This window comes from Pteropus vampyrus, unplaced genomic scaffold, assembly GCF_000151845.1.
Source record: "Pteropus vampyrus isolate Shadow unplaced genomic scaffold, Pvam_2.0 Scaffold203, whole genome shotgun sequence".
NCBI classification, from domain to species: Eukaryota; Metazoa; Chordata; class Mammalia; order Chiroptera; family Pteropodidae; genus Pteropus; species Pteropus vampyrus.
The window spans coordinates 245,857-256,156 of record NW_011888984.1 but is presented as its reverse complement, the minus strand read 5'-3'; the positions used below and the strand labels follow the sequence as shown (position 1 = coordinate 256,156).

General features: G+C 59.9%; 1 protein-coding gene across 1 annotated transcript in view; it reads left to right on the top strand.

Annotated features, from left to right (window-relative positions):
* LTBP4 (latent transforming growth factor beta binding protein 4) overlaps window positions 1-10,300 on the top strand; it is a 25,753-nt gene that overhangs the window by 4,040 nt on the left and 11,413 nt on the right. The window contains exons 5-18 of the mRNA XM_023537904.1: window positions 3,405-3,596; window positions 3,778-4,025; window positions 4,102-4,204; window positions 4,602-4,676; window positions 4,774-4,896; window positions 5,412-5,576; window positions 6,217-6,366; window positions 6,498-6,605; window positions 7,200-7,331; window positions 7,420-7,545; window positions 8,287-8,412; window positions 8,892-9,134; window positions 9,606-9,731; window positions 9,820-9,939. Of these exons, the coding sequence (XP_023393672.1) occupies window positions 3,405-3,596; window positions 3,778-4,025; window positions 4,102-4,204; window positions 4,602-4,676; window positions 4,774-4,896; window positions 5,412-5,576; window positions 6,217-6,366; window positions 6,498-6,605; window positions 7,200-7,331; window positions 7,420-7,545; window positions 8,287-8,412; window positions 8,892-9,134; window positions 9,606-9,731; window positions 9,820-9,939 (2,037 nt within the window). The remainder of the gene's footprint in view (window positions 1-3,404; window positions 3,597-3,777; window positions 4,026-4,101; window positions 4,205-4,601; window positions 4,677-4,773; window positions 4,897-5,411; window positions 5,577-6,216; window positions 6,367-6,497; window positions 6,606-7,199; window positions 7,332-7,419; window positions 7,546-8,286; window positions 8,413-8,891; window positions 9,135-9,605; window positions 9,732-9,819; window positions 9,940-10,300) is intronic.

Below are 10,300 nucleotides of genomic sequence, written 5' to 3'. Positions count from 1 at the left end.
CCTGGACAGGGCCAGCCGCGAGAGCGCCTCCGCGTGCGCTTCACCCCAGCGGTGTGCAGCCTGCGCTGCGTCCATGGGCCCACCGGCCCCCGCTGTACCCCGATCTGCGCGCCCCGCAACGCCACCAGCGTGGAGAGCGGCGCGCCCGGCGGTGCGGCCCCGGGGGGACCCGGCTTCCGCGCCTGTGAGTGCGGGGTGGTGGTCCCGAGGGAGGGGTCCCCAGGGGGAGGAGGAACCCCCGGGGATGGGGGAGACAGTCCCCCAGGGAGAGGGAGCCCAGATTCCCTGTGCAGTAGTACTAGGGGACCCTTGGGTACTTAAGGAAGGGCTGCAAACTCCTGGCTTTTGGGATTGGGTCTTGAGGGTCCTGATTTTGCAAGCAGTGGGGTTTCTCAGGGACCTGTGATGTCTCACGTGAGGGGACTGGGGCCGACTTTCATGCCTTTGAGTCAAAATTGGGGATACCAGAATTGACGACCCTGAGAACTTGGGGGCAGGGAGCCTGAATTCTGAGACTGTAAGGGTTCCCCGGGGACCAAGGGAGAATTTGGGGGCCCTGGGGGTTGTCCCGGTTTCTGCATCCATGCGTGGGAGGGATTAGAAAAGTCCAGGATGGGAGTGCTTGTTAGGAGGGGCATTGAGGTGAAGAAAGTGGATCTGGAGAGCTGAGAGGAAAAGGGGATCCAGAGAAGTAGGGTTTCTGCAGGACCCTGAGTTGCAAGGGTCACACGTGGGAGAAAAATCTAGATAGGAGGCCTAGGAGATGGGGCGCCCCCTAGGGGCAGAGGGGACAGGAGGAGGGTGCGCACTAGGCACCGGTAGAGATGAGGAACCCCCAGGGGGTTCAGGTGAGGTGGGGAGAACAGGCCACCTGTTAGCGCCAGGGTGTGGGGGTGGGCGGCCTCTCAGGGGTCGGGGCCTACCTGCCCCCAACCCCAGAAGCCCTCCAGAGTGGGGAGTGGGGGCCCCTGGCGCCGGGAACTCGCCCAGCCTGGCCCCCAGCCAACCCAGCCCTGGCGGCCGTGAGCTCATCTCCCGCTGGAGCCCCCGCCTGCTGCCACTCCCTCTCTCCTCCCCTTCCTCTCTCCTTCCTTCACTCCCTCCCGGCCCAGCCCCAGCTCACCCGTGCCAGGCGCCATGCCCAAGCGGGTGCCAAGCCCCTGGAGGCACAAGTAGGGGCACGTGAAGGGGGGCTGACCTTGGCAGGACCCCAATGCCCTCAGTTCCTCACTCCACCAGGGGCGTGGAGCATGGAGTGGACCATGCCCACCTCACGGCTTGCCCAGGGGTGGGAGCCCTCAGGGAACTGGGCAGGGGACGGCATTCAGGCCAACACGCAGCGGAGAAATGCCCTCGGAGGCTGGGAAGTGCCTCCCAGACCTAGCTGGATTACTACAACCCCCAGCAGAGACACTTCCTATTTTGGAATTTTGATTGCTAGTTAAGCCTCTCTTGGGCCTGCCATTCAATTAAGGACCTCTGTTAGAGCACCCTGGAGTCCCGAGCCCAGAGTCACTGCCCTCAGATCCTTACCCTCAACAACAGACTTTAGAGGATGGCCCCTCCAGTGCAGTTCTCTCCCTCCCATTTTTATGTAATCCCCCCAAACTGTGCCCCTCACCAGAGAATTCTGTGGTATTATCCCTCAGCTACTCCTCCTCCCCAGAGAAACTCCAGGTTAAAAACCCGATACACTGATAACTCTATTCCCCAGCTGAATTCTCTTCCCACAAAAGACTAGCATTTTCTTATATTTCTGACCAAGTCCCATCAGAGATTCCTAATTCCTGTCTTTCCAAATCCTGCCCTTTCAGCTGACTCCCTCCCCAGGAACTTCTGATCCATCTGTCAAAGAACCCCAGGTTGGTCTTGATCAGCTGATTCTCCCAAGAGGACTCCAGACACTGCTCCTCCCAGGCAGCCATTAATCAAAAGACTTGGGCCCCTAATCCCTTAGGTCGTAGGGGAAGGGGGACTCCACAGTATCTTAGAGTCTTCTCAAACAATTGAGGCTTTCATGTGCTCGCTAGTGAGTCCCAGGAATCTCACTTCTCCATCTAAGCCTGTGAGGAGGGGGTTTGGGGTGAGGTTCTCAGCACCCTCAAACTGGCCATCCCCTGGAAGGCACGAGAGTCCTGTTTTCTAGGTAACTCTCCCCAAAAGGACTTAACGGACTCCTGTTGAATGGGCACCTCAACTTCCTCTGAGCTAAGCTCCCTTTCCATTCCTGAAACCTTGAGCTGTCTTTGAACTCCAGAGTACTCCCCTGTAGCTAATCTCCCAAGAGTCCAATCTCTTTACCTTTCTAACTTGAGGGGGCTCCCTCTATGCTTTCTTCTCTCCAGTGTGTGGCTCACAATACCGCACACGCCTTCCTGGACGGCCCCGGCTGCCTGCCCCCTTCCTCCCCTCCGCACAGCTGTCTCCAGCTGTTCTCAGCCTCCCTGGGGGAGGAAGGGAGGGGGTGCCCTAGCAGGATATGTCCGGCCTTCTTTGGCTCAGCGGGCCCCGGGCTCCCCAAGGATCCGGAATGCGGAGCCACCGCCCTACCCCCGCCGCACCCCTCTCTTTGTTTACCCCGCCGCACAGCTGGCAGCGCCCCGCCCAGAGGTGGACTGGGGCCCGGCGAGAGCGCGCAGAAGGGGAAAGGAAGCGCGTTCCCGCTGGTGGCCCCGCCTGGGAGCTACTGAAAGCGGGAAGGCAGAGCTAGAACCCTGGAGCCAGAGCCAAAGGGGAGGTGGGCGGAGACAAAATTCGGTGGGCGGAGCTAGGACACCCAGGGAGCGGGGAGTGGGAAGGGCGTGAACGAGCGATCCCGGGCAAATCACATGAGGAAAGGAAGTGGGCGGGGCTAAAGGCAGCAGGGTAGACGCCTTGCTAGGCAGTTTAGAATCCCGAGGGTAGAAGAAGGTGCTGTGGGCAGGACTGCAAGGGGGGAGTAACCAGGGAGTAACTAAAATGGGGTTTTAGTCAATGCAAGGGACCGGCTGGGTCTGGAGGGGCTGGAACAGCAAAAGTCGCAGCCAGGCGATTAGATGGGCGGGGCTAAATGCTTAAGGAAAGCGAGAGTGGGCGGAGCTGGTACTCTCTGGACTCAGCCAAAACGTGGGACTCTAGAGGGAGGATGGGGTTACATGAAAGCGAATGAAGAGCTGGAGGGAGTGGCGAGCCGACCTAGTGGGCAGAGCTATTCCATATAGGTCTGGAAGACTGGATCCAGGCAATGCAGGTTGCTAAGGATTGGTTGGGGTGGCACAGGACAGCTCAAGGAGGAGCGACTTAGAACTGAGTGATATCCTTGCGGGTGAAGTTATGTTAGGGACTGAGCTACTTTGGGTGCTCTGGCCCCAGGGATGCCTGCCAGAAGGGTTGCTGACCCTGAGTGTCCTCGCTCTCACCCCCAGTCCTGTGTCCCTTGATTTGTCACAACGGCGGTGTTTGCGTGAAGCCTGACCGTTGCCTCTGTCCCCCGGACTTCGCTGGCAAGTTCTGCCAGTTGCATTCCTCGGGCGCCCGGCCTCCCGCCCCAGCCATGCCAGGCCTCACCCGCTCAGTGTACACCATGCCACTGGCCAACCACCGCGACGACGAGCACGGTGAGGAGAGGGTGGCCGGGGGCCCCCTCCTACCCCCTGTCTACCACCTCACTGTTCCTCTGACCCCCATCTTTCCTGCCTTCCCGAGTACCTTTCTCCAGTGCGACTTTCCCCCCACTTCTAGCCCCAAGTCGTAAGAACCCGGGTACACACCCCTTAGTCCTGTGGTGCATCCCTCCAGGTGTGGCATCAATGGTGAGCGTCCACGTGGAGCACCCGCAGGAGGCGTCTGTGGTGGTGCACCAGGTGGAGCGTGTGTCCGGCCCTTGGGAAGTGGCGGACGCTGAGGCTGTGGCGCGGGCAGAGGCGGCAGCGCGGGCGGAGGCGGCGGCGCCCTACACGGTGCTGGCACAGAACGCGCCGCGCGAGGACACCTATTCGGACGCCTCGGGCTTTGGTTACTGCTTTCAGGAGCTGCGCGGAAGCGAAGTGAGAGGAGGCCGGTGGGGAGGGGCCCGAAGCGTGCCACCACGCGGGGGCGCGCTCACCCAACACTTCCCCACAGTGTGCGTCCCCGCTGCCCGGGCTCCGGACGCAGGAGGTCTGCTGCAGAGGGGCTGGCGTAGCCTGGGGCGTTCACGACTGTCAGTCGTGCTCGGAACACCTGGGTAAGCCTCAAGATGTCCCCGAGGTGCTCGGAGCTGGGGAGGAGTGAGAACCTGCCGCTCGCCGTACACTGCCCACAGATAAACCCTGTTCACAAATTAGCCATGCCTACCCCATTGTGGGGATCACTTCCGGTAGGGGATCAGACCTACCCATACTGTCTTGGACCGTCTACCCCGCTCTCTGACTTTGGCTACTCTGTTCTCACCCCGCCTACGTGCCTTGGCCCCACTCATGCGTTCTTGGGACCTCCCACGTTGCCTTCTGTCAGACTGACAATTTAAGGCTGACCCTAAACTCAAAGCACAGACAACACCTTTTAGTCTTTCCAACTTTCGTCCCCGCACACTCTATTCTCTCTCTGCCCGCCCCTGGCCCACCCCTCTCCTCTCTCTACAGGGAACTCCGACCGAATTGGATCCCCAGATGGTCCGTGTCCGACTGGCTTTGAAAGGGTTAATGGATCCTGCGAAGGTGAGCTGGGACAAGGGTGGAAGGGGCTTGGCTGTGGGGAGCGGGTCGACAGGGGTGCTCGTCATTGATGCCACTGGGACCATCCCATTTCTCGCAGATGTGGATGAGTGCGCGACCGGCGGGCGCTGCCAGCACGGGGAATGTGCGAACACTCGCGGTGGGTACACGTGCGTGTGCCCCGACGGCTTTCTGCTGGACTCATCCCGCAGCAGCTGCATCTGTGAGCCACCAACAGGAAGCTAAACTGGGTCCCATGTCCCGCCCTGCTGTCAGACCCCATCCCAGATCTTCCCTGCGTCTTTAATTCTCTCAGACACTCCCAGATCCTCACAGACTCCTAGGTCCTCTCTGTCACTCCCATTAGAGCCCTCTCAGACTTCCTGGACCTTATTTCAGAACCCCTCAAACCTTTTGGACACAGATCCCTTCAGATACTCAGGCTTTCTTCAGTTCCTCTCAGCCCGTGAAATCCCCTACAGTTCCTCCATCACTGGACCCTCAGCAGACCTGGAGATCCTTCTCAGATTCTCATATTCACTCCTCAGACTCTCTTCAGGCCCCAAACCTTTCTCAGACCTCCAGACCCCTCACCTCATTCTCCTGCCCTCTCAGACCTCTCCTGAATGTCCCTCACACTCACCAAAACCTCCCCGGGAACACTGCCCTACTTCCCAGATCCCCTAGTTCCACTACCCTGCTAACCCCATTCTGAAGAATTTCCTCCTTCACCCCTAGCCCAACACGTGATCTCAGAGGCCAAGGGACCCTGCTTCCGCGTGCTCCGTGAAGGTGGCTGCTCGCTGCCCATCCTGCGCAACATCACCAAACAGATCTGCTGCTGTAGCCGTGTGGGTAAAGCCTGGGGTCGGGGCTGCCAGCTCTGCCCACCCTTCGGCTCAGGTGAGAGCCTCCTGTGGGGCCAGCCCCTAGACTTGAGGCACACAGTGCCCACTCTAGGCCTCGCCCCCAGGTCTTGAGGCTCACTGCCCTCACACCAGGTTGGGCCCTAGTCATGGCCACCCTCAGACTGGACTCCGCCCTAGGTCACATCCCACCCTTGACTACACCCACCCCTGAGACAAGCTACATTCAAGTCAGGCTGTGTCCCCTGAGTGAAACCCCCAGCTTTGGCAGCTCCTAGTCCTTGAGTTATGCTGCCTGCCCAACCCTGTCCCCAGCCTTCAGCCAATTCCCCAGCTCCCCAGACAGTGCCCTCAGCCTAGGCTCTGCCCCAGACACACCCCTCCCTGAGACACCTTCCTGGAAATCTAGCTTCTGCCTAAAACCAGACCCCACAACGGACCTGACTGTTTCTTGGACTTCATCCCAATCTCTGTAGACCCCAAACCAGGCTTAGTCCAACAATTAGCCTTCGAGATGGCCTATTTTTTGGCCAGGGTACCACCCCATCCCAGCACCTAACCCCTGACACTCCCAGGCCAAGCCCACCCCCAACCAAGGCCAGACTCCCCCTCCCCCTTCATTCCCCCCTGCTCTGATGCTGTCTCTCTGCCCCTCTCCCCTCCTTTCCTGTTCCCAGAGGGTTTTCGGGAGATCTGCCCTGCTGGCCCTGGCTACCACTACTCAGCCTCTGACCTCCGCTACAACACCAGACCCCTGGGCCAGGAGCCACCTCGAGTGTCCCTCAGCCAGCCTCGCGCCCCATCCTCCACTCCTCGGTCACCCACAGGTGAGCTGGCTTCTGGAGAGGGGAGTGTTGTCTCCAAAGGGGCTGCTCCAGCCCCATAGAGAAAGGAGGAAGAAGAGGAGCAGGAACCCCCAAATCCAGGCCTCCACTAAATGATACCCTTTCTTTACCAGGCTTTCTGCCTACCCATCGCCCAGAACCCCGGCCTGAGCCCAGGCCAGGCCCTGAGCTCTCCCTGCCCAGCATCCCGGCCTGGACTGGTCCTGAGGTCCCTGAATCAGGTGCAGCAGAGGGAATCGAGGGTATTGTTGGGGTATTACAGGCGAGGGTTCTAGGGTGAGGCTCCACGGATAGAATAAATAGGGATGTCACAGCCAGAGGAGTTAAGGTGGGAAGAGATAAAGGTGTGGAGTGCAGGGTGGTGCTTACACGAGGAACTGGAGTCAGAAAGGCCTGGATTCAGGTTTCCTGTCAATTGGGCAAGTCATTTCACCTCTCTGAGCCTCAGTTTCCTCATCAATAGTAAGGATCATTGTAAGGATTCAGTGAGCTGTCTCTAAAGTATCTGGCACATAGTAAGTGCTCAGTTAATGTTAGACAAATTATTTTTCACGAGATACCAAGAACGTATCTCACTCAGAGGACAAGAGAGCAAAATACTTATAAACGGAGACTTTAGGGTGATACGGGAGATTCAGGCAGAGGATCTGATGAGAAATTCCCACGATAAAAATGATGATCAGCGGTGGAAGACTGAGCTTGGGGAGGGACATCCACGAGGGCGTTTTAGGCAGTGGATCTGAGGGGATTGTACTGGGATGAAAGAGACAGAGGATTCAGAGATGGGGAAACCCTGGCTGATTGGACACCCCCAGGTGCCTCCGCGGGAGTGTGTCAGCGCAATCCCCAGGTCTGCGGTCCTGGACGCTGCATTCCCCGGCCCAGTGGCTACACTTGTGCGTGCGATTCCGGTTTCCGGATCAGCCAGCAGGGCACACACTGCATCGGTGAGCTAGACAGACGGAGTGGACAGAGGCAGGGCGGGGGGCTCTGCCAGGTCACCTCTTGACCAGTCAATTCCCTCTATGCCCTCAGATGTGGACGAATGTCGCCGCGTACCCCAGCCCTGTGCTCCCGGGCGCTGCGAAAACGCGCCAGGCAGCTTCCGTTGCGTGTGCGGCCCCGGCTTCCGAGCGGGCCCGCGGGCTACGGAGTGTCTGGGTGAGAAATCCGCCCCACCTGGCTCGAGGACTCTGCCCGGGTCTCGCTCTTGCAGTCTCTCCAGAGCAGTTCCCACCCTCCTACGCTTCCCTGAGGCCCTTCCTACCTACTGTTGTCGCCCTGGCCCCGCCCCCAGGCCAGCTCCGGCTCTCCCTTTGACCCCACCACCACCTCTTCCCCACCCAGATGGCCCTTCCCTACCGCTGCCCCGCCTTCCTCTCAGACCAGGTCCAGGCTCCGCCCCTTGCCTCGCCCCTTCAATATTCCGAACCCTCGGCCCCGCCCCTCCAGGTGCCAAACTAGCTCCCGCCCACCCGCCGCCAGGTCCCGCCCCTGTCCTACAACTGCAGAATCCCATCTGACCACGACCCCTGATTCCTACCCCGCCACACCAGTGCCTGGCCCTAAGAGCACCCCTTCCCGCCTCCCCTTTGCTCCTATCCCCAAAGCTTTCCTTCCCTCCCTTGCCCTGCCCAGGCTCTGCTCTCCCTAAATTGCCCTTTTCTCGGTTCCCCTCTCCGCCTTTGCCCTGGCGGGGTGCGCAGCCCTGGTCCGGCCCTCCTGCACAAGCCCCGCCTTCTTAAACCTACTCATTCCGAGCCCCTCCCTACGGGCCCTGGCTCTCGCCCAGCCTGGCTCAGCCCAAACTTGGCTCTGCCCCCTGCCCTCCCCAACTCCCTGCGACACCGGGGTGGGAGGGAGTGTCTGCCCCAGTTTCAGCCTCCCGGTTTGTGCCCGCAGACGTGGACGAGTGCCACCGCGTGCCGCCGCCCTGTGACCGCGGGCGCTGCGAGAACACACCAGGCAGTTTCCTGTGCGTGTGCCCTGCTGGGTACCAGGCTGCTCCCCATGGAGCCGGCTGCCAGGGTGAGGGACTGGGAAGGGCATAGGGGAAGGGGATGTGGGGGGCAGGGCAGAGCAGCGGTGAGGCAGAGGCCAAATGGTAGGAGACAGAGGCCAGATTCTGAGAACTAGACATGCGGCCTGATGGCTGTAGAGTCAATGTGACATGGGGATGGAGAGGCCAAGTGATGGGAAACAGACCGGCTGAGTATGGAGGATGGAGATGTCAGTTATGAGGGACAGAGTTGGAGGCCCACCGGTGAGGACTAGAAAGGCAGATAGCTTAATAGAGATTGGAAAGATAGAGGAATGGAGGATGGAGAGTTTGAGTGATGGGGGCAGGGTGACCGAATGATGAAGACAAGGAGGAAGAGTGCTGGAGGATGGAGTACAGAGTGATGGGGAAGGGGTGGCAGAGGGTGGCAATCGATGGAGTTCAGGGAGGCAGAGTGGAGTGTGGAGGGCACGAAGGAGGTGTGACAGGGGTCCCTTGCCCCCTGCAGATGTTGACGAGTGCACCCAGAGCCCAGGCCTCTGTGGCCGAGGGGTCTGTGAGAACCTGCCCGGCTCTTTCCACTGTGTTTGCCCGGCTGGCTTCCGGGGCTCAGCGTGTGAAGAGGATGTGGATGAATGTGCCCAAGAGCCACCACCCTGCGGACCAGGCCGCTGTGACAACACAGCAGGCTCCTATCACTGTGCCTGCCCTGCTGGCTTCCGTTCCCGAGGGCCGGGGGCCCCCTGCCAAGGTGAGGGTGCTGAGTCCAAGCACGTTCCACCCCCATTTGCTGTGGGGGCTGGAGAGAGACATGATTGGGGGGCAGAGAGGCAGGGTGATGGGGCTCAGTGCAAAGGGGTGGGGGGACAGAGAGTGGGGAGGGTCTGACTCCAGAGTTTTCTCCCCTTTTTCCAAATATGAAGGTGCTCTCCATTTTTCTTCCCCTTTGGATGATACTCTTGTGCTTGTGGGACCCCTGAGGAGGGGACAACTCTGAGGCAGGAAGGCCACATGCAGGAGGTGGTGTCCTGGACTTACCCTGGCAGCCGGAGGGACCATTAATGTGGGAAACTGGGGAGGGGGTCTGTCCTCGTGGGAGGAGGGAACAGCTTGGGCAAAGTCCGGGAGGCCGCCTCCAGACTGGAAGGCTGGGATGGGTGGTGATGGTAACGGGAATGGGTTCAGGCCCCTTCCTCAGCCCCACTGGTCCCCTCTGCCCCAGATGTGGACGAGTGTGCCCATAGCCCCCCGCCCTGTGCCTACGGCCGCTGTGAGAACACAGAAGGCAGCTTCCAGTGTGTCTGCCCAACAGGCTTCCAACCCAACGCTGCTGGCTCCGAGTGCGAGGGTGAGGCCGGGGAGGGAGGGAGGACTTCGGATGGGGGAGAGGGGCGTCGGGCCACCCCTTCAAGGCCACCTTCTCCCCTGCACTCCAGATGTGGATGAATGTGAGAACCACCTGGCGTGTCCTGGGCAGGAGTGTGTGAACTCACCTGGCTCCTTCCAGTGCAGGGCTTGCCCTGCTGGCTACCACCTGCACCGTGGCCGATGTAGTGGTGAGACAGGCCCTGGTTGTGACCTTAGAGCTATATCATGACCTTTGACCTAGACCATGACCCCCCCCACCCTGGACTACACCCCAGACCTGGCCCATAACCCCCTGACCTAGACCTCAGTCCTGTTACCTGAACCACAACCTACAGAGCCTGACTGTGACCCTTGACCTGAATTATGGGCCCTTGACCCAGACTACAGTTCCTCTCTGGACCACAAACCTTGACCCTGAATGTGACTTCTTATTCTGTGACCCATGAACTCTCAACTTGACTGTGACATTTGACCCTAATCATAACCCCTACTGATAACCCCTGACCACACAATGAGGCAATTGTGACCCTCCTGACACTACCTGTCCCC